The 24,266-nt window shown below is 38.7% G+C and overlaps 1 protein-coding gene across 4 annotated transcripts in view; it reads left to right on the forward strand.

The window, feature by feature from the left end:
• SLC4A5 (solute carrier family 4 member 5) overlaps window positions 1-23,895 on the forward strand; it is an 85,054-nt gene extending 61,159 nt beyond the window's left edge. For 2 of the 4 annotated variants that reach the window (XM_075207449.1, XM_075207453.1), the window contains 12 exons: window positions 2,338-2,609; window positions 5,888-5,949; window positions 8,045-8,245; window positions 9,621-9,734; window positions 10,976-11,137; window positions 13,075-13,253; window positions 14,185-14,257; window positions 14,925-14,993; window positions 15,850-16,023; window positions 18,516-18,671; window positions 19,734-19,801; window positions 20,957-23,895. In XM_075207449.1, coding sequence (XP_075063550.1) covers window positions 2,338-2,609; window positions 5,888-5,949; window positions 8,045-8,245; window positions 9,621-9,734; window positions 10,976-11,137; window positions 13,075-13,253; window positions 14,185-14,257; window positions 14,925-14,993; window positions 15,850-16,023; window positions 18,516-18,671; window positions 19,734-19,801; window positions 20,957-21,122 — 1,696 coding nt within the window. In that variant the 3' untranslated portion in view covers window positions 21,123-23,895. Of the gene's footprint in view, window positions 1-2,337; window positions 2,610-5,887; window positions 5,950-8,044; window positions 8,246-8,481; window positions 8,596-9,620; window positions 9,735-10,975; window positions 11,138-13,074; window positions 13,254-14,184; window positions 14,258-14,924; window positions 14,994-15,849; window positions 16,024-18,515; window positions 18,672-19,733; window positions 19,802-20,956 lie in introns of all 4 variants that reach the window. The other 2 variants (XM_075207450.1, XM_075207452.1) reach the window with 2 other exon arrangements.
• The last annotated feature ends 371 nt before the right edge of the window (window positions 23,896-24,266 follow it).

Below are 24,266 nucleotides of genomic sequence, written 5' to 3' on the forward strand. Positions count from 1 at the left end.
TTTTATTTTTATACACATTTATTCTGGCTGCATTTTCTTAGCTACCAATTATAATAGAAGAACACTTTTATGCATGGCCAGATTGTGAACTTAAAGTTGCCTTGGGAAATTTTCTGAAAGTGGTCTCATGTTGTAGGTGGGGCCACATTCTCAGTAGCTTGCTTTCAATTGAAAGGAGGTGGGGCAAAGTCTCTCCACCACTCTGATGGTGCGGGTGCAGCAGTGCTGTACAGAGAACTAGTCCCATCAGAATCAGGCCATCTTTCACTATCTGGTGCTTTGGGTGTCTTAAGTTCAGTTGCTGTTTGTCTAGATCCTGATTTGTTGGGGTTCTGGTTGGAAAAATGGATATGTACTTTTCCCCTCCTGGAGAGCTGAGCAACAAGTAAACACTCTAGGCCTCCCTCACCCACTCACCATCAACATTAAAACAATGTCAACCATGTTTAATAATTAAGCCTCCCTCCTCCCCAAACAGCTCTGACATTAAATTAGTAGCATTAACATTTAATTAGTAGGCTTTTTCCCACCAGCTAGACTTGACATTAAAGTAATACTATTCAAATTTAATAAATAGACTTATTTCCCCAACCAGTCTTGACATTCATAGAATGAACATTTATTAAATAGGCCTATTTCCCCCCAATCAAGCCAGACATCAAATTAATAACATTCTATTTTAATAAAAATGCATTTTCCACCCCCCAACCAGTCCTAACATTAAATTAATATCATTCACATTTAATAAAGAGGCATATTTACCCCCAAACAGACCCGACATCCAATTAATAGCATTCACATTAATGGATAGCCCTCCTCTCCCCCAGCTGATCCCAGCGATTAATAGCCCTCAAACCATCCCAGAATTACATTAGTAGTCCTATCAACCCACCTTAAATTAATAGACTCTACCATGAGCCCACCAGTACCCCACCGAAATTAATAGACTTCACCAAACACCTCCATTACCCACCCATTAAATGAATAGACCTAACCATCATCCACTAATATATTAATAGCTCTTACCCAGCATTAAATGAATAGCCACCCCAACATTAAGTTAATCTGGAGATGTATGCTGTAGAATCTTCTGTCTGCTCTTTTGCTGCATGCACACGTGAGACTGCGCCAGCCTGTCAGGAAGTGCACCCCACACATTTTACTTGCTGTCAGTGGCATAGAGAGTGGGGAGGAATGCACACACAGAGAGGAGGGTGATAAATGGCATACAGTATATAATAAGTTGACTGGTCTCAGCAGCGGTGCAAATAATCAGGAATCCCACCTATGCTGGACCAAAGCCCGAGGGCCACAGAGCCTCAACATTGCCCTTTCTAGATAAATATAAATAAATAAAAATGGAACAACAAGCTTACATGGCCCCATGACAGCGGCCTATTGGGAGAACTCCGGTGAGGGCTCTGATCAATCCTACCTTGATTTCATGAAAATCTTCAAGGGGATGTTCACCTTTGTGTGTGTGGTGGGGATTATACATATGTTCCTCCCCCAACTAGCCATGTTTGTTCCGGATTTTGGCAGGTAAGCAGAGGAGAGACAGATACTCACATAGAGAACATCGATTTCTATGGGGAGGTGCAGCTGCAAACCCCAAACATGGAAGGGGTTAGGATTAAACATGCTGTACATTCTATAACCTATCTCTGTTCTGTCATCTGCTTCTGTAAGTCTGATATATTTCCTGTACCAGTGTAACTCAATGATGTCTCCATCAATATCCATCTCTCCACTCTTTACCAGGCACAAACTGGAGTGGCAATGGACAGATGGGGATATATTTGCTAAACTGCGGGTTTGAAAAAGTGGAGATATTGCCTATAGCAACCAATCAGATTTTAGTTATCATTTATTTAGTACATTCTACAAAATAACAGCTAGAATCTGATTGGTTGCTATAGGCAACATCTCCACATTTTTTCAAACCCGCAGTTTATTGAATATACCCCACAGACTAAGAAAGAGCACAAAATTTTAGGACATCATTTTTTAATTCCTCAGACCAGTATTACAAACATTGTATGCACTTGTGAATCTAACATTTTCATCTATCTTTTCTGGCATCGGTAAGTAATGTTTTGTTCACATGAACACACTGGCACAAACTTTCCCTGTACTGTGTATATTCTTTTGCACAATGACCTGGAATATGTACAGTATGTATGATCCCCTGCAATATCACTCAAAAATATTCATATACAACAGCTGATTGCTGCACATGGAAAGTTTATAGTAGTGTGTTCAGCTTTGGCCTGTTTGTTCTCTCTCTTTACGTATTACAAATCTCAGGTTTTAACTGGTAGAAACATCTGCTTGCAGAGGTAATGATATAGACTACATGGAATTCCGCCTGTGGATTGGTCTTCACTCAGCTCTACAGTGCCTTATTCTGGTCGCCACAGACGCCAGCTTTATTATTAAATACATCACGCGTTTCACAGAGGAGGGGTTCTCCACGCTCATCAGCTTCATCTTCATTTATGATGCCATTAAAAAGATGATTGGAGCCTTCAAATATTACCCCATCAATACTGACTTCAAGCCTGACTACGTCACAACGTTCAGGTGTGAATGTCTGGCGCCTGACCCAGGTCAGTGGACACATTAGATGGAGATTGAAATATTGTAATGAAAGGAGGTAGCTGGTGACCTTACATGTAACGTAGGCATCTGATATCTAGGTCACATGGTATCTAACATATATTGGACAGCAAAAAGTAAAGAAAGGTTTTTCAACCTGTGCTATACATACTACTGTGTGGAAAAAGGGATAGATTTAAAGGGTACTTTAGCCTGTTAAATTTGACTGAAAATAACAATTTCTTTTTTAAAATAATGAGGCATTAATTAAAGGTTTTCATTAGTTAGGGTGCAGTTTGCAAAAATATATAATTATATAAAAGTACTTAAAGGAATACTTGGCAAACATTCAAAGGGTTGTTCACTTTTGACAGCCCACTTGTAATCAATCCTGCAGCCCCACCTCAGGGCCAGTGTAACTCGGTAAGCCCAACAAGCGTGACAGGAGGGCTGGGGGGCACCATCAGCGGCAAAATAATATTTATGTCACAGCGTGTGAGTGTCGGCATCGGAGCAGATACAGAGGTAGGAGTGAGCTGTGCACGCTGCATGTTCCGTCCTCACTCAGGGGGCTCCGCTCAACCCAACACCGGCCCTGCTCACGCATATATCAAACCGCAAGTTACGGTTTAACAAAGAGCATAGAACACAAGCTTAGTTCCGACTCTATTCAAATCCAAGCGGATATGACCATGTGCTTCGATTTGAATCTGGGTATAAGTACTCTACGCCTATACTAGCTGCATGTTAACAGACAGGACAGAGTGTAATATACGCACATGAATATGTGCAATGTGACATCAGAACGTATCCAAAAAATATATATTTTAAAATAAATGAACAACTGTAAACTGTATCATCATTAATAACAATATGATTGCTTAAAAACAATTTCTTTTTTCCAATGAATACAAGATGTTCATAATGCGTACTGTACATACAATGCACTTTTATGGTTTATCTCACTTGCATACAAATGTTCTATGCTATCTAGTGGCGCTCATACGTGTAGTTTTACAAACTATGCTGTGACCGTCATCAGTCGGCACTTACACCTGCTCTATAGCTGGTGCAAATGGTATACCTGAAACCAAGAGTACTTAAGCCAATCCCAGGACTTGAACTGACCACATCTGCATCGGCACGCCCTTACTGAACGTAGCCTACGTCCGTCCGCCCCTTCCCTCCCCCGTTCCGTCCTTCAAGTCATAGTTGCAAGTGTCATTTGCGTTTGAATATGAATTGCATGTAATTGCTTCATTGGCATAAGATCGGCACGATACAGCACTCAAACAGACTTACATCTGAGCATGAATCTAGTGCGTTAATAGAGCTTAGAAGCTCTCACTGTCATATTGGTACAAGGAAACAGAAATTAGTGACCACTAAACAAGGACAACGACTACAGTGTTACTGTTACAGGATATGCATAAAGCTGCCATACATTGCAATTAGTAAAAAGTTGTACGTAGGTTAAGGTGAAATACAATGTAGGTTATCTAAATATGTGTACAGTAATACTGGTATCAACATACTGTCCAGGTTTTGTTTACTGCATTGTGCAAGAAAGCTATGTTTAACCTCCTGACAAACAGATAATACTAATATGCAAAACAAATCATGTTGGTTTTTTTTAAAGCTATAGCTATAATACAAGTTAATCATATACTGTAATATGAAAACGCAAACAATTGATAATTGAGATTTAGGGCTAGATTTACTAAGCTGCCGGTTTGAAAAAGTGGGGATGTTGCCTATAGCAACCAATCAGATTCTATCTTTCATTTATTTAGTACCTTCTACAAAATGACAGGTAGAATCTGATTGGTTGCTATAGGCAACATCCCCACTTTTTCAAACCCGCAGCTTAGTAAATCTAGCCCTTAGTGTATCTAGAAGCCTACCAAGATTAGTATGTACTTTTAAATGTACTTTTCATATAGGCTCATTTGTATTTTAGCTATAGCTTTTACAAATCAGATAGAACATAAAAATAAGTAGGGCAACAGGTTGAAGGCAAGAAAATATGTGTACTTGAGATAAATGGATACAGGACTATATTAAAATGGCTTCTGCTTAATATGCTGAGAACAACTATTGTAACTGATATCTGCCACATCTCTCCTTATCCAATGCATTCTCTTCTCTGATTGCCCCTTGATCCATGTAAGTATTGGTAGAAAACTTTATATATACACTTTTTGCAAGTAGCTTTATATTGTACATATATTGTATAAAATAGTGGGTTATGTATTTTATTTTAATACTTCTTTATTAAGCCACTATGAACATTTGGGCCCATGACTCCATACCTACAGCTTCATTGTGTCAGATTTGGTTCCCTCCCACATTATTGCTTATTTTTCTAGAAGGTTCCAAATAAATCTTTTAGAACATGGAGCGCCAAGACATAACTTTTATGGACTGAGCAATGTTTATATCTTTTTGGACAATGGTCTGATCCATGTTTCCCTCTTATTTTACAATATAAAAAAACATTAAAGTGTACATATTGACTACAGGCAGTGGAGGAAGCCATTTTGTAGGCTGAACCAATATTCAGCAGGTCACTTCACTATTGGCTGGTAACATCACTGAGGTATGAGGTACAGTGCTCACTAGTTCCTAGTGACTTGATAGAGCTAGTAATGACATAACTGTGTGGCTGCTTCCACTGTTAGTAGAAGATGGGTGCACCTCTTTTATCTGCATTAAAGTAGATGCCTACCTTAACGGTACTTTTATATTCATATATCTAAAAAGCAAATTGACTGAATTGTTTTACCCCCACTGCTGCTGAGATATTATGGGATATTATGTGTTGAACCACTGGATTTACTTGGTTGGCAGACCACCCCTACCTTGGCAGCAGGTGAGGTGATCCCTGCCCTCACTGCATTATAGTGTCCTGCCATAGTGATTGACAGCTCTGGGACATATGACTCCTAGAGGGACATCTGCTTTAAATAAGCAATGCCAAAATATTGAGTTTAGCTGGACTGTCTTGCAAAGAAGTACCTCATATTGTCAGGACAGAAACTTTACCGTAGAAGCATTACGGTTTTGTACTAAAAGCTGAGCTCTATCCCTATCGGGGAGAGAGCGCTGGGAGGAGGGCAGAGCATTCCTAAAATGCAGTGGTCCCTGCCATGGGGCCCATAGTTCTGCAGGTTGGGATGGTCATTAAAAATGTACTTTGTGGTTGCAACTATCCTTTAAGTCTTGTTAGAATATTACTTCATACAGTAAACTAAACCCTAAAACAAACATCTTCCTTGTTGTTTTGTAGTGAACACAACTTTATTCAATGCTTCAGTTCCATTTGCACCAAACAACACTAACATCTCTTTGGTAAGTAATGTACAACAGACTGGACTTATGTCACAGAGCTTGTGTCCAACGGACTTGACTCAAGAATAGAAAGTCTAAAGCAATCAGTTTTAGCCATGACATGTATACCTAAAACATAATATTATCCCAATCCAAATTTTATAATAGAAGACTTTCATAATTTATGATGTGATACAGGTATGCTATGCCTGTTTCTTATGCACATGAAGACAGAAAACTCATGAACCGCCTCCTACCTTTGGGTAAAATGATAAAATGCACTGCTGGAGTTGCCCAATAGATGATAATTAATGTAATTTCCAGATTCCTCCCCATCTCCCATGGTGTTAGGTTTGGGGTACTTGGACACAGGTCCCTGACAAATATACATTTGTGAAGAAATTGTAGCTGTCCACACTGCTCATAGTGTATATCATTAATCCCATATTTTATTTCTGCCCTTGAGACCTTAAAAAGTTTTAGATCTCCAAAACCCCGGACAACAAGCCCCTGGAAGACAACACTGCCCACAGTACTGCAGAGTAACACCCTTTCTCCACAGCACTCTCCCACCAATCAAAGATTCACTGTGCAAATAGATTACACAATAGGACTATGAAATCTAGTGGGTAGATGTAGGCGGACCCCTCCTGTACAGATATGATGAAGGGGTATTTCCGAGGAGCAAGGAGTGTCCAAAAATGGAGATCCCCATAATGTATTTCCTTTTTATTTCTTTTTTGTTGTCTACAAATTAAATATATATTTTTTTAATAACATTTAGCTGTTAATAATCTATGTGCTTGTATTTTTTTAAATAATATTAATAAATAACAGACTAGGGGGTAAATGTATCATACTCCGGTTTTTACAACTCGCGAGAGATCGGCGAGTTGACAGCTAAAATTTAAAGCGGCGCTGCCTTGTAAAGGGAAACTTTACACACAAACATATTTTCAATTCCTTATGCTAATATTTATTGATGATAGACAATTAAATGAAAATGATATTCTAACCATGTTCAGTGCCTGCCATGATCTCCCTCAGTAGCACAATCTGTTACAAGCATAGGATCATGTGCACTGCTGCTATATACAGTACCTCTGGATATTATATTGAAATCATCAACTACGGCTATGGGAAACGGTGTTACAAGTAGCGCAGCAATCCTTCTTCTGTTAAATAAAGATATTTTTTCAATTAAGAATTCTTTTAAAATACTTATTTCAGGATTTTTGTTGCTTTTTTTGGGTCACTGAAAGCCCAAGCCAGGTCATACGTGGGTATATCCTCTGTGAAGGGCCCAACAAAGTGATAATTTAAGCCTTACATCTCTCAGTATCACTGAAGTAGTGGATTATTGCTCAGAGATTTTATCACCATATATTGAGAAATATGTGTAAAACACATATTGAAATACCAAGAAGATATTTATTTCAATCTGAAATGTGTTTTTTTAGTAACATATAGATGCGTTTATACATACAGATCTAAACATCAGGTCCAAGGGCTGTCAAATTTTACCCTGGGGGCAAGACTCGACTAAGTAGCCTATTTTAAAGGGAAAAATATGCAGGTGGCCCCATAACCCAGCCCAAGGTAGCCCACTATGGGACCGGCCAGGGGGGCAGATGCCCCCCAGCCCAGCCTGCCCCTGAAGGACAGTTTAGACCAGTGTTGGCTAACCTGTGACACGCCAGGTGTTGTGAAACTACAAGTCCCAGCATACTTTGCCAATATATAGCAGCTTATTGCTGGAAGGGTATGCTGGGACTTGTAGTTTTACAACACCTGGAGTGTCACAGGTTAGCCAACACTGGTTTAGATGGAAAAAATAAAGAGAAATTAGGGATTAAAAGAGGAATGAGCCACAAATATGTGCACTCATTCAGGTTAATAGAACAATATTTCCAGACATATAGTCCAGCGGTACATTTTGAGGCCCTGTGGCTACCTGCCAACTAGAATTTGCCCAACAATGATAATACCGTATGACCTGATAAAGACATTACTTAGTGACTGACGGTGCTGAGGACATGGGGGGTGCTTGCAGACTGACGGCATAGCACTGTTCTAAAAATATTCTGGTTATCGTCTTCCCCACATGAATTCCAAGTACAATGTCATGAATAACACAGCTCTGGACTGGAGTCAGCTCAGCATGAAGGAATGTCTGAAATATGGCGGGAGTCTGCTAGGAGACTCGTGTAATTATGTGCCCGACCTGGCCCTAATGTCCTTCATCCTCTTCTTCGGAACCTACTCCATGACCTTAACTCTAAAGAAATTCAAGTTCAGCCGATACTTTCCTACCAAGGTAAGAACAATTACACCCACTTACTCCAGGTTGGAGGCAAGGCCGCTGGTGGGTGGAGGATGGTCCTGAGGTTGACGTATATAGTGTGACATTTATGTGGTTTTGTAAAGCTTACGGGTTGGGGTTTCATTCAGTCAATCATCTCTCTTAAAACCTTAGAGTTTTCTTGTTCCTTGTAGACCCAGCAGAATCCAAAACCATCTTTTTCACTTCGATTTTTAACCTGTTTTCCTCAGCTGCGCACCCTGGTGGCTGATTTTGCCATTGTCTTCGCCATCCTCTTCTTCTGTGGTGTGGATGCATTATTTGAGCTGGAGACACCAAAATTGCATGTTCCTAGTGAGATTAAGGTTGGCCCTCTTGTATTTATCACCTGTCAATTCTGTCTTCCTCTGGTAATCCTAAACCTGTCCATTCCTCCTGTTCATGGTGCATATGAATGCTGTTATGTTATTAACCAATAAGCCTCTGTAAATGTCTTTTGTCACAAAACTTTATAAACATTATTGTCAATAAGATGAACCCTCTATTAGAGTGTATCTAACTGCTCCTCTCTGCTTAGGAAGTCAATTGAAGTGCAGGGGAATTTGGTGTATGTTCTGCTTTCCCTGTTGTGTTATCTTAATGATGTCAGTGTTTTTTGTTTAAGACACTCAGGGCTAGATTTACTAAACTGCCGGTTTGAAAAAGTGGAGATGTTGCCTAAAGCAACCAATCAGATTCTAGATATCATTTTGTAGAATGTACTAAATAAATAATAACATGAATCTGATTGGTTGCTATAGGCAACATTTCCACTTCTTCAAACCCGCAGTTTAGTAAAGATACCCCCCAATCTATAGCTTTATATAGAAAATAATGCAGCTGGGGAGGTATCTGTATACTTCAGCAATAGTGATGGTTTCTGAGGAAAACCATTGCACACAAATACAAGAGAGGAGACGTTAGGTACAGTCTAATAGAGAGGGTATCTAACCAACAATTAATAACTGGCGAGTCATTATTTTATTTTTATGAGCAAATATATTTGTTTATTTTGTCTGCTCATTTAAATACATGTTTGACAACCATGGAAGTTTGACAGAAAAAAAGAAAGAAATGTATTTCATAAAAGGCGTAGGAGGGTATTAAAGGCATTTAAGGGTGGAAGCCCTTTAAATATAACATTTTTAGAAGGTGTTAGTCTTTAAACATGACAAATCACAATAAAACATAATTGATATAAATGCCAGTTTTAGGAAGAATTATTATTAATAATCGCTCTTGGTCCACCAGGTATTACTAAATATTTGTGGTCTTGTATAACCGTTTCTAAATCTATATTGTTTAATTGTCCTTCTCCTTCCTTCTCTTTTACACATGCTGCATTCTTAAGCTCCGTAAACTTATTAGCGACTTCTCAATCTTCGTGTCCATTCTAATGTTTGTTGGTCTGGACATGCTCTCTGGATTAAACACTCCCAAACTACAAGTGCCTACTGAGTTTAAGGTAAAGAAAGTGTCACGGTGATACGACACTAAATGCATGCTGGGTGGTGAACATTTGACAATATCCTAAATACACAGGGCTTGAGTTAGCTCTGGCGATGCCATAGCCGGCACCACAACACCCTCGGAAGTGATGTTGTGTCACTCATTCAGTGTTTTAGGCAACCCCTAACCATTGATTAACCCTGCTTATTCATTAAGCACTATGGGCCTGATTCATTAAGGAACTTAAATTAAGAAGTTTCGTATTTAAGTCTCCTGGACAAAACCATGTTACAATGCAAGGGGTGCAAATTAGTTTTCTGTTTTGCACATAAGTTAAATACTGACTGTTTTTTCATGTAGCACACAAATACTTGATAGCTTATTTGTACACTGGAATTTAAAGTTGATATTTGTGTGCTACATGAAAAAACAGTCAGTATTTAACTTATGTGCAAAACAGAAAACTAATTTGCACCCCTTGCATTGTAACATGGTTTTGTCCAGGAGACTGAAATAAGATACCTCTTCATTTAAGATCCTTAATGAATCAAGCCCTTGGTTTTGTCCAGGAGACTTAAATAAGAAACTTCTTAATTTAAGATCCTTAATGAATCATGCCCTATGTGTTTATTTCTTTATTACTTACCAGCATTAAACAGTGCTATTTAAAGATAAATTGTTTTGAAAAACTCTTTTCTTGCTGAGTAAAATACATGCACTTCCAGTTCTTACAGAGTATAATGCTTTGTAATATTATGCTTATATTCTGCAGTTTGATTATGCATGTTTATTTAGTCACTAAATGCAGTGTGCTATTTTGAGGCAGACCATCCAATCACACCTGTGGAAAACTAAGCGGCATTGCAGTGTGCTCCAAGAGCACTTCAGGAATGAGGTCCAATGGGAATTCATTAATGACGTAATACCAAAAGATATTGTAACCCATATCAGCCAATCAGATATTAGCTCTCAGTAGTATGACTACACTAGACTGTTAAAATTTAATATCTGATTGGTTGCTATGGGATAGAACACATCAACATAACAAGGGTTCTTTTTGAATGTGAAACATATTTCTATCCTCTTTTCCCTCCGGGTTATGAAAACCTGCATACCAAAGATACAGTATATAGGCTTATATATTAGATCTTAGTATGTTTTGTTGTAAATAATTTGTAGTAACTAATGGTGTTGATTGCTGTTACTGAGTCAGTATGACCTATGTTAAACACAATTTCTGCTTTGTCCCACTACCAGCCAACACGACCAGACCGAGGCTGGTTTGTATTCCCCTTCGGTAAGAATCCTTGGTGGATTTATCTGGCCAGTGCGTTACCTGCTCTACTGGTGACCATTCTTATCTTCATGGACGAGCAAATCACAGCAGTCATAGTCAACAGGAAAGAGAACAAGCTGAGGGTACGCCTTTTTATATCTATTTTTGCTGATATGCCATTGGGAGTCGACACTATGAAGATCTCTGTATCTCAACTGTCAACTCAATAATTGCCAATCAAATAGTCTTCCCCAGCAATTTTTATAACAGGCCTGGCCAACCTGGAACTCTCCAGGTGTTTGTGAAACTACAAGCCCCAGCATGCTTTGCCAGCAGATATCTAGTAGATAGTTGGAAAGGGATGCTGGGACTTGTAGTTTCACAACACCTGCTATACAACATACCAGAGACATTACTGACACATATAGAGTGTCACCCGTTCAATAGTGTTACATATTGATTTTCAAGACTATTTTAGACACATTTTCTGTCTACAGCCATGGGCATGTACAGCTTGTACTCTCGTCCCTTCCATGCTTCGGAGATTTATTCTGACATAAAGAGCATTTATCTCTATGAAGAGTTGGGGCAACGTGCACCGAAGGACCAAAGTAGATAAAGGAACAGGGATGGATACTTTGGTAATAGTTGTGCTCTCTATAGAGATGAGTAATCTCTGTGTGCATTCCTATCTCCTCAATTGACCTGTCAAAAAGAAATCTAGGAAAATCAGATTAAACGACAGATGCACACATAGTTTAAGGTCTACTCTTAGTAAAGTGAACAAATAAACCAACTACACTTTTTTTTTAGCTTTCTATGGTCCACAAAGTCAAGTCTACAAAATCCAGAAATATAACGCAGGTTCATGGAACAGCATAACATAAAAAGTATAAAAAATACCTTAATCTCTGCATCTCTGAGATGTTTTACTGTTCCTACTTTATTATATCTACATATATTAATACATTTCTTACATGATTTTACCTCTTGGAATAATTGTTTTAATTGATATTATTAGCTGAAGTACCCGGCATTGCCCGGGTTTAAATCTTCAAATTATTAAGATATCAATGAGTTGGATGTAACTGTCAACCTTTTAAAAATAATTAGCAGCTTAGCAGCTCTTCCAACACACCCATAACCTGCCCAGTGTAGTTTTTGTTTTTATATTAAATGTCATCCAAATCCATCCAGCGGAAAGCCCAGAACAGGTCAAAGTTCTGCCCAGCGTACACCAACAGGAGGTCCGACTGGGATCCCAGCCCCCTATTATGTCTTCTGGGATCCAATCTTAACAGTCTGTGAAGTTTTCATCCAAATCCATCCTGTGGAAGGCTCAGAACAGGCTCCCTGAGTCAAAGTTCTGCCCAGCATACACCAACAGGAGGTCCGACTGGGACCCCAGCCCCCTATTATGTCTTCTGGGATCCAATGTTACCAGTCTGTGAAATTTTCATCCAAATCCATCCTGTGGAAGGCTCAGAACAGGCTCCCTGAGTCAAAGCTCTGCCCAGTGTACACCAACGTGAGGTCCGACAAGGACTCTAGACCCCTAAAAACTGTCCAGGATCCAACTGGACCAACCTCACGTTGGTTTCATCCCAATCAGTGCAGGAGTGTCCAAATGCATTACCGGACAGATAAACAGACCATTGATTTTTATATATAAGATTAGCAATATCTGCCTTTATGGTTCATAAAGCCTATGAATATACATCTATAAGTAAATGTATACCTCATACAGATGCTCTGTGAAGGGTTACTCTTAGTATGATGGGTGAGAATATAAACACAGCTCAGAAGATATAGAATATCATCGACTGTAGACTCCCGTCAAATAGTTGAAACAAGGGACTAGGAGAAAACTGTGTTGTGCATTCAATAAATGTATTAATAAGTTTAGTTGTATTTTAAAATAGTCTTAATAGGTCTTAATTATTGATTAATTATTGGATTTTTGTATAGGAAACAAATCACACAAGTCTTTGCCTATTAAGTTACAGAGGCAACTTACACTATGACTTGTTCCTGGTAACTGCTTTAATGCTGAATTTCACACCACCTATTGCCTTTCTAGAAAGCCTGTGGTTACCACCTGGACCTCTTCTGGGTGGGCATTCTTCTGGCCATTTGCTCCTTCATGGGTCTGCCTTGGTATGTGGCTGCCACCGTCATCTCCATCGCTCATATTGACAGCTTGAAAATGGAGACCGAGACCAGCGCGCCTGGGGAACAGCCACAGTTCTTGGGCGTGAGGTTGGTTCATTTACAATATTGTGAAATGATTTACAACATGTCTCCATCCTGTCTTAAATAATCATTAACTCACTTTTCACCTTTCTGTCAATGAAACTGGTCAATGCCGATATTATTGTTATCTTACCACTTCTACAGACCCATCTGTTGCTTGAATGTTAAAGCCATAGTCCTACATAAATTATTGGGAACAGAAAGAATCTTCTATTCATTATAACTTCTGCAGTAATAAACTGTGCTATGATACCATCATTTCAAGTACTGTGTCCATGTTTTAGAAAATGTTCATCTTATAATGAAGGATTAGCCAACTGGATATGATAGCTTATAACTAATGCCAGATTAAGGTTACTTCAGAATATCGCAACACCATGGTCAACCTTGGCTAACTATGGTGTGCCCTGATGCCTACTAGGCACTAGTGTACGCTTGTGCAACACATTTCATGCTATGTTACTGCCTTATCTCTTCGGCCCTGAACAAATATCTTAGGTATCAAACAAGTTAAACTTTATTTCTAAGAACCACCACAAGAGGCTATAAATATATATACTTTGTACAATAAAATATCGAAACTATACTATACAGTGACTTACATAGAAGGAGAAAAACACATAAAGAACACAAAGAGATAACCACAGGGACCATAATCCAGAAGCCACTGATTCAGATCTCTTTCCCTCTTACTGCTAAATTGGTAGCAGTCCAGCCTCCAGCCAGTACTCTCTTAACTCTCATGCCATCTTCTGAGCATTGGTTTATATACCTACCCCAGCTCCCATGCTGGAGAGTTCTAGGCACCGGGGGGAGGTCCACTTTTTTGGAATTGTGTTGTATTCATGCTGACATTTTAAGAAAGAGGAAGAAATCATAGTAATAAACCTTAATCTTTAGGATTGAACACATGTTTTGTTGTTCCGTATCTCACCAGGGAACAAAGAGTGACAGGAATAATAGTGTTTATCCTCACTGGGATCTCAGTCTTCCTGGCTCCCGTATTGAAGGTAAATTGTATAAAATTAGCTGAATATTTTTATATATTGTTTTGAAATATTTTAGTTCATTTTATGACAGTGCAAACCTATTGTCTTTCAGAAAACTTTAAATAGTAGTACCTTAAAAAATTAAGTATTTTATGGATCAATTTGTCATTATAAGCTAGAAGTTACTCTATGTATAATAATATGCCTGTTGAATTAGCTATGTACTATCGAGTCTTCATGGAGAGCTCACAATTCAGTAGACTGTCATTCTTTTTCTCTCACAATACCCTCATCTTCTCCCAGAGTCCTTCTGTTTTTTATGTGTGATAATCCTCTAATAAGAAAATAATTAAGGAGTGTGACCTAGGGCAAGGAAAAGAGAGAGGGAATAGGCAAGAAATGACAGACACAGCTGCCTATAGCCTGCGTTAGGTTTAGCATATGCTTTCCTTGCTTTAGACAGAATTAAGAATAAAATTGAGGTTAGTTTGACCGTAATGGCATTGACCCATTGGTTGTTCCACTCACTGCTTGTTTATGGGGGAAATAATTGAAGAGACATCAATCTCCTTTCACACACACCATTAATACTACATATATTACATACATTGTCTATTTGGTAATTGGTATAAGTGATGTGAATAGCAGTTCATGGTAACCACATTGACCCATTTCTTTGTTTCTGCAGTACATTCCCATGCCTGTCCTCTACGGTATCTTTCTGTACATGGGCGTTGCATCACTCAATGGAATTCAGGTGACAATTCCCACCACTTTCTCCTTTACTTATCAATAACAATATCTGGAGGTACCTCATTCATTAATTCATTTTAACAAGATCTACGGTAGTTTGTTTATCACATTGCCATAACAGTCTGGAGATACATTTTTCATAGCAGGAGCTGTAGGTATATTTAGTATTAACTAACAAACATTTACTAGTATCATTTTCTAATATAACACCAGCATACTCCACTGTACATTACAGTTGAGATTAGCCTTAACAAGTTATATGATCAGGCTATCTACAACTAACCACAACAAAGTTTTGGGACACATTCTCCATGACTTAATCATAACAAATTCCTAGGACACAATCTCCATTTTTTTGCCAGAACAAGGTCTGGAGACACGTTCTCCATTACTTTTCCGGAACAAGGCCTGGAAACACACTCTCCATTACTTTGCCGGAACAAGGTCTAGGGACACGTTCTCCATTACTTTACCAGCAGAAGGTCAGGGAACATGTTTTCCATTACTTTGCCGGAACAAGGTCTGGAAACATGTTCTCCATTACTTTGCCGTAAGAAGTTCTGGGGACACGTTCTCCAATACTTTGCCAGCAGAAGGTCAGGGAACACCTTTTCCATTACATTGCCAGGGAACACGTTTTCCATTACTTTGCCGGAACACGTTCTCCATTACTTTGCCGGAACAAGGTCTGTAGACACGTTCTCCATTACTTTGCCGAAACAAGGTCTGGAGACACATTTTCCATTATGTATAACAAGTCCACGAGTCATCTCCTCCATTACCTACCTTTAACAAAGGCTGGTGTTATGAATGATCTATAAACAAATTATTGGAGAAAGCTTTGTCATTTTTTTTGCCAGTTCTGGGACCGCTGTAAGCTCTTCATGATGCCAGCAAAGCACCAACCGGACTATGCATATCTCCGGCATGTTCCTCTACGACGCGTGCATCTCTTCACCGTTGTTCAAATTGTCTGTCTTGCTGTGCTGTGGATCCTTAAGTCTACGGTTGCTGCCATCATTTTCCCAGTCATGGTGAGGAGAAAATGTTGAGTAGTTGGATAGACAACTGTATTAATTTGGTTTTTTGTTTTGTTTTGTTTTGTTTTGTTTATGGGAAAGAAGGTAAAATCTTTATGTGAGGTCTTGGTATAGTGGTTGACTTTTTTTTACACAAAACCAAAAGTGCTAGTTGCCTTACATAAAATAACTATAACTAACACAAACAAAAGTGTATTTTCAAGCTTGTCTGGAGTTTATTAGAACTCATTTTTGAGATTAGGCTGTGATTCAAGTGGAAAGCATATTTCTAATTATTATTATTATTATAATACACAGGGTGGGACATACAGATCTCCCACATTCTGAAAGGGTATACAAAATGAACAAAACTATATAAGAAAACATTGTATTTTATTTCTGAAAAGAACATAAAAAACAGTTTTGCCTTAAAGGGTTTTAAAAATCATATCAGACAAATGGCGGCTGTCGTTGGCAATACAAGGCGTTCCTGGAATTTTTCCATTACTCTCATATCAGGTGAAATGGCTTAGATTTCCCCTCTGATCCTATCCTTCAAATCCTCAAGAGATCGAGGACAATGTTTGATATTTGTAAGGATGTAATTTTAAATCCGCATGTAAAATTCTCCTCAAACTCAGACTTGATATCCCCAGTGCTTATGAGCGGAACGCCTTGGTGATTGCTTATTGGATGCTCTCACTGCTTCAACATTTTCTAGCCTTCTAACGGTCCCAGGTTTACCAGGTGATTTTCTTTTCAGTGTAGATCCAGTTGCCCAAAGATTAGAAGTCCATAGCAAAATCATTTTCTGATCTAGTACAGATGCATTTCGACCAGAACGCTCTCTGCATCGTTATCACAGAACGGTTGTTCTCATAATACGCTTGAACAACAAAGCCCAGATGTTCACCAGTCCAATTCATAATGGTTACTAAAAACAGCAGCGCCTAAAATACCGAATTAAATCTACCCCATCTCTTTACCCCCACTACAGCTCACACAGTGACCCCTCAAAATATGGGAGATCTTTATGCCCCACCCTGTAGTGTCATGATGTTCTGCAGCTTCAGACAGTGGGAAAATCAGAGCATACATAAAACAGGGATTTTCCGTTAGATCGTCTGGACAGCCTCCTACCGGACGCCCTGTCCCAAGATGGTTTTTTAATAAATTATTCTGAAAAATCATCTGTCATCAGTGTGATGACCATTATAATTAACGGGGCTAAACCCCATTAATTAATAAATCGGCCCATAATAGTGTTAAACACACTACAGAATAATTACAAATAACCCTTTGATGCTTGACTAGAAAAAAACAGGTATAGGGAGTGGGTCCAGCTCTATACACTCCTATTCTGTTGAATAGCACATTGCGCTTTATTAGATTTTGTCATAGAATAACTACAACATCAAGATACAACATAATGGGCCTGATTAATTAAGGCGGCATACTGAGCGCAAGGTGCTTTTGTATTAAAGCGCACGTAAATAAGCTCTGCGCACTCCCATATTCAACAAGGAGCGGATCTGAAGATACGAGCGCTGATGAATATGGGTGTAGGTCTGCTCTGCGCTGCTATACAGGACACTGCAGGGTACGTCCAATACCTATGTGGATTATAAATTGTCAAATGGCCGCACAGATGGAAAAATTTAAATTAACCATGAAATACAATTATTAGGACAATCTTAATGTCTACTGAACACAAAATAAATTTTTACAGTTGCTCCTGTTTGCAAACACATGTTATAGCATGTATACGAGACTGTCATCACTACTGATCAGGACTTAGACTAGCTCTGTAGCTGGAGCAAGAGATACGGCAGAAAACCAAGTAGCTTTGAGATGCCCAGAGCTTGATTTGGACGTGGCTGCGTGTGCTTGAGTTTGGCATGCTGTAAATTGACTACGGCAAAACGCCCCTTTCCCGTCCAGTTCACTCCCTGAAATTGTAGGTTGTAGTAACTGTCCTTTGCACTTGCAGACGGAGTTATTGCTGTTTTTACTGGTGTATGGTCCGGTTCTTGGCACGGGCAGAATAATTATGCATATGATACGCTCAAATTCGGCAGACACGTGCCTTGATGAATCGGGCCCAATGTGTTTATTTTCCTCCTTCTCACTGATATTGATAAGAGGTTATTATATCATTTTAGCAATGTACTTGATTATAGTGTTGTTATAGCAATACCATGCGATACAGGAGACATTTTTTCATTATTTTCTATTTTACTTATGCTGTTGCTTATTTTAATTTGATTTATTTTACTTTTTCCCTATAGTGTGGACAATTATCACCCGAACATGTATTAGTCTTTTGTTGTTTCTGCACATAGTATGCAATACTTAGATGTATTTATGTATTAATGTATATATTATATAATATTTAGATGCACTTTAAATCTATATACCAGAATAAAGTATACTTTTATCTTTTGTTGTTTATATTATATAGTATTTCTATGAATCTCTCCTTGAGTTGTGTTATGTCTTATTCTGAGATCCTTGGCTTGATGATGGTGCGGAAGATGCTGGACTGGATTTTCAGCCAGCATGATCTCGCCTGGTTGGATGACATCTTACCAGAAAAGGAAAAGAAAAAGCAGGAAGACAAGAACAAGAAGAAGAAAGGAAAAGAAGAAGTAGATAGTGATGAGGTAACGTTGAATGGAAGCGAAGCAGTTAATAATGAGCTAATACTATCTGTGGGGGTCAGGGAGAGTCTAAGCTTACATTCTCCTGCATCCGGTTCCACGCAGTCTTAAAAAAAACAGACTAATCTTTAAAATTCTTACACAGCTTCTAGAAACTTCTATCTCAAACACTCCTGATTCTGACTGCTATTGACTGTTGTTATATTTGGATAATTCATATTGTGTAATATTTCCTCCAGTCCACTTTTACCTCCAGAATTAGAAAAAAAATGTTAGTTGGGGCAAAAAGAAGCTTCCTTTACCAACTCTTTCTTTGGCGACGGTTGTTATAACTTCCTTATTTATAATAGTCACATTGACAAACCATGAGGAACAGTATTGCAGGAAACACTAAACTCACTTCCCTGCCCAGCAGTTTGTCTTTGTGCCACCAGATGGCGCTTATGTCACCCATATATTTTGCCACACCAACCGCTGTTAGTTGTCAAAGTTAAGGTTATTTCCTGCAGTTAGAAATGGCTTTAAGGTGAACCAGACATTTTACAGGAGCCAGGTTAAGGGAGTCCACTGTTTTCTCTATAAAAATCATTATATTGGTTTTCTTATAGTATTAGAAATCAGACACCAGATCAAGCTGACAAACAGAATACATTGTAAATGTATCTCTCTAAAGCATTCTGCTTGGAATACAAAAGGTAGAATAGACTTTCTTGCTTTTCATTTTAAAGTCTGATTATCTGCTTACAAAATACATGAGCCTTAGTCCAGGGTTGCTGAGTTTTGATGGGCAGTTTTTCTAACGCCTGAAAGTCACAGGAGTTAGAAGACCAAGAAATTTCTTCAGTATATAGTTTGGAATTACAAGTTGTTTGTTGAGAGACTGAAGGTTGTAAATGCAAGGATGATAGTTATACAAATGTGTTCATGGTGAGTGCCAAGTATGTGACACCAAAATAATCCCTGAAGTACTTCATCAGGCCCGTGACCATCCCGTTGTATACCCCTTATGTAACAGGTCACTTGCCTAAGAAGCGCTTTAAATGTTTGTTTGTTTTGCCAATTCAGGACAGAAGTGGCCATCCTGGGGCTCTGCATTCAGATTCCTCGGTCAATGGATCAGATGTGGACCGCAGGTAGGTGTAATCCGTTGCACAAAGCTTTATAAAGCCCTTTATTCAAAGGTTTCATAGAGTAACACTCTGGACTTTTTTGATTGTTAACCATACTTCCCAATTTTGGACCCCAAAGCTTCCAAGGCCTATTACAGTGGGGGGTGGGGCCAAGATGCCACAATTAGCCCCACCCCCACCCGCTTCATTAATGAAGTGGGCTGGATGTGGGAGGTTGCCAGGAGAACTCTCAAAAATTCAGGAGTTTCCTGGACATTCCAGAGAGTAGACAACTATGTTGAAAACACTCTCGAAACCAGATTTTAAATTAAGGACGAGTTTGTTTTTACCTACCGTCTATTAGCTTGGTGGGGAAGGCGAGAGGGTGCTAGGAGAATATTAGCCTAGGGCAACCTGAACCCTTAATCCCTGGAGGGAAGATTCCAGATGTAAGATAATGTAGAAGACAAAGGTTAAATTAAATGCATCACATACATACAAACAAACAAAGGACATTCAATGGCAGTATTTCACACTTTTTGTCTAATGCATGTCATATTTTTGATATATGTACAGCATACATCTATTATGCACAAGATTATATAAAACATACATATAGCATATACAGACATGAATTCTGACTTAGTACAGTCTACAATTGTCAATAATAAATTTGCAGTTTGACTGGAAGAACTCTGGCATTTGGCGACGACATGGCGGTAAAAAGTGGTACTGGTACTTTATTTTACTTTAGAAGGATCTTTTAGGCCATATTGGGTCAACTCCAGGCACCAGTAACCTTTCCCCCTTCCCCCTTCCCCCCCCCCCCCCCCATAATCATAATTTCATTAAATCCTGCCCAGTATGTAAGTGCCTGGAGGATTTGGTTACTACTATGGTTATGGCCTGAGCCATTGAGTCCTTGATGGGACACACAGTTATCTACAATGCATACATTGAAAAAAATAAATCCAAAATTAGAAGTAAGCAAGAACAGTAACGAGCATAGAAAACAGTATTATCCCAAGATCAGACATATTTGTTCTTTTTGCTGTACTTTGGTTGTTAGAATTTTTAAAGTTTATAAATTAGGCACCAATGCAAATGGAGACTCCAAACCAACTATTATTTTAACACTAAAATATCATGTTGACTTTCTCTTTGTCTTCCATATTGTAGTATTACCCTGCACCTGAAGATCTCCTGTCCTCCCTCTCCTGCTATCAGCTACCCTAGAAACACAAGCAGTGCCGTCCCGCAAGTGAAAATTGAAATGGATTCAGAGTATGACGACTCCGATCTAGACAAGAATCCCAGAGATCGGGGTAGTGAAACCACTTTATAGCAGTGATTGTGCCCTTGTTCGCAACAGAATCATGTCTGCCAGGCAACCAAGTCCTCTGTAACCTGGAACTGTGTTAGGATGTGGTACCAGGGCACCTTTCTGTGTTTGAATCCAAAAGGATATTTATTCCATGCCCTGTTTACAACACTAAATGACTTTTGCAATGGCCTTTTCCCCTATAAGGCTGTATTAGGTCCATTATACACAAAAGAAATAGTACCTGTTCCAGATGCAACCACTGTTCTCCAACTTTCTGATGGACAGGTCGTTATAAAAGCATACTAGAGGGCCAGATTGTACTAATAAAATGACATCATATAACCAATACTGTACTTACCATATAAATCAATGAGGCAAATGTTAATGGAGCAGCATAAACAATGATTTTGTGTTGACTTTAATTTATTTTTTCTTTTAAAGCTGTAAGATCACAAAGACATTGGCTTTTAAACAGCAAGTTTGGTAGAGTTGTAACATGAAATAACAAATCTGATAGTAATTGTTCCATGACGTGCTTTAACAACTCAGTCTTCCCTTTACAAAATTGCTCTGTGGGAGACACTAGAATGGAGGCAAACGAGTCAGAGCCAGTCAGTCACGTAGCTCCTCGTGGTAACTTGAAGGCGGGGTTGCTGGGGATTAGGCCATGAACATGCATGCCGAGAAGAAGAGCATTCCAAAGCCTCTGCGCACTACATCATATGCCATGTAACTGTGGTTACCTTGGTAATCACATTACATTTATAAGTCTGTAATTCACTAATAGCAGTTTGAAGAAAAACACTAAGGAAAATGAACAACTCCAGGGGGTAAATGTATCAAGCTGAGAGTTTTCCAGCGGGTTTGAAAAACCAATCAGATTCTGGCTGTCATTTATTTAGTGCATTCTACAAAATAATAGCTAGAATGTGATTGGTTGCTATAGGCAATATTTCCACTTTTCAAACCTGCCAGAAAACTCTCAGCTTGATACATTTACCCCTAAATGTCTCTAGCAAGGAACCGGAGTCGTTTGTGTTAAAAAAAACAAAACAAAAAAAAAATGTCTTTATTACACAGGATGGCAACTTTAATTTTCTTTTCTGCTACTTGTCTTTACTAAGCACTAAGCATCTATTTTTACATAAAATAATGGGGCAGGGAGTTATCTGAAAGACAGAAATGAGCACAATAATTTACTCTTAAGGCAGCATCAGCTTCTAATATGGCCCCTCATACAGTGCAGCAATGGTGACGGTCAGACAAGGTAGGTTATTACATCTTCCAGTTCATACATCTGAGGTTCTACATTTTGTCATGCTTGTTGGCTTGCTATGATGGTAAATGTATTTATATTTTATTTCATATAAATAAACTATGCTGCACGAACATACACCACATCCATAGGCAAGTATCAAGTCAAGTCTGTTGTTGTAAAATGAATGGTTGTTATTCCTCGATGTCTGTGTTCAATTGTGCTCATTCCTCTTATGTTATTTACTAACATGTCTTACTAATCTAAATTGGCCTGATCTAGGACAGGGGTGTTTAACCATTATCAGAACCCAAATAAAGCTTGATTCAGTCTTAAATGCATTGTACATTCTCCTTACAGTAAATGCAGATAGAGCAAGATTAAGGGGGGCACCCGATCCAGTGATAGAATGTACTGCAGTGCCTGTGCGGAAACAGGGTTGTTAATGCACCAAATACTGTTGCCCTACCAGCTCTGACAGCACCCTTAGCGTTGCAACATTATTATGTCACGTACACAACAATGCTTATTGGAGGAGGGAGCTTCTGCATACAGTTTGGGAGCAAAAGAGAGAAGAAGAAACCCAAAGTCATCCAGGGGGCTCTAGTGTTAATTAAGATCATCAAGGGGGCACTATTATTAATTATGATCATCAAAGAAGCACTATTATTAATTAAGATCATCAAGGGGGCACTATTATTTAATACATTCATCAAAGGGGCACTAGTATTAATTAAGATCATCAAGTGTGCACTATTATTAATTACGTTAATCAAAGGGGCACTATTAAGATAATCAAAAGGGTACTATTATTTACTACGATCATCACGGAGCCACTATTATTAATTAGGATCATCAAAGGGGCACTATTATTAATTAAAGTTAAGGGGAACTTCTATTAATTACATTCATCAAGAGGGTACTATCATTTGGATTATTTAGTTTGGATTATCAAGTGGTTGCTATTATTAATTTAAATCAATGTTAATAGTGTAGTATATTCAGAACCATTTAACTCTATCCCTGAATACACTATTTTTTACACCATATGTGCCCCCCAGTCTTAAATACCATGGGCCTCCCAAAGCCTTAATCCCACTCTGAATGCAGGCCACTGATTTGGGCAGCAGTCGGGTAGGAGAAGTTTGAAAGTGGGTGATCCACAGCACAGATTCTGTCTGAGCCAATCACGTGCAACTCTCTATGCCACTTAAACCTCTGACCCCTTTTCATACATCTCAAAGCCAATCACTGTTAAACATAGCAATCAGCTGTTACTGTAAGGATATGTACAACTCCATTATATTATAAATATATTTTCAGTTGATGGTTTTATTGCAGGCTATTATATATTATTGTTCTTAAAATCTAAGTACTGAGATTCATTCAGCCCCTCGTTAAACTAACAACTAGGAAATTAGGTTCTTTCACTTGAGCGTAACCTGAAATGATAAGTCATGTACAGTGGTCTACCATAGCGCCACTTCTCCTACTGCCTTTGTTGTAAAACTATTAAATTCCATTTAACCTACATTCCCATTACATTTTTCATACCGTCACTTCTCAATTTTCACTTTGACCACTGTGTGTATAATTTATTGTGCCAGATTGTGGACAAAATTATTGGAACAGGCATATATCAAAAATCTCTCTGCACTTGACCACTTCTTACTTAACATATGTCAACATCACATACTTGTTGCATAACATATATTATGTACGAGTTCTCACTAATAAGATGCCAAAGTGCAGACAGGCTTTGACCAATGTTTAAATAGTAATTTCCAGATCAACCGGTTTCCTGAACTTCTAACCTGCAGATGTCTTTTCACAGGATTCATATCTGTTACATTCTCTTGTTATGAAATGAAAACAATATGCTAACCGTGCCTACGAATGCCATGTACTGT

Source organism: Mixophyes fleayi, chromosome 4 (genome assembly GCF_038048845.1).
Source record: "Mixophyes fleayi isolate aMixFle1 chromosome 4, aMixFle1.hap1, whole genome shotgun sequence".
In the NCBI taxonomy this organism is placed as follows: Eukaryota; Metazoa; Chordata; class Amphibia; order Anura; family Limnodynastidae; genus Mixophyes; species Mixophyes fleayi.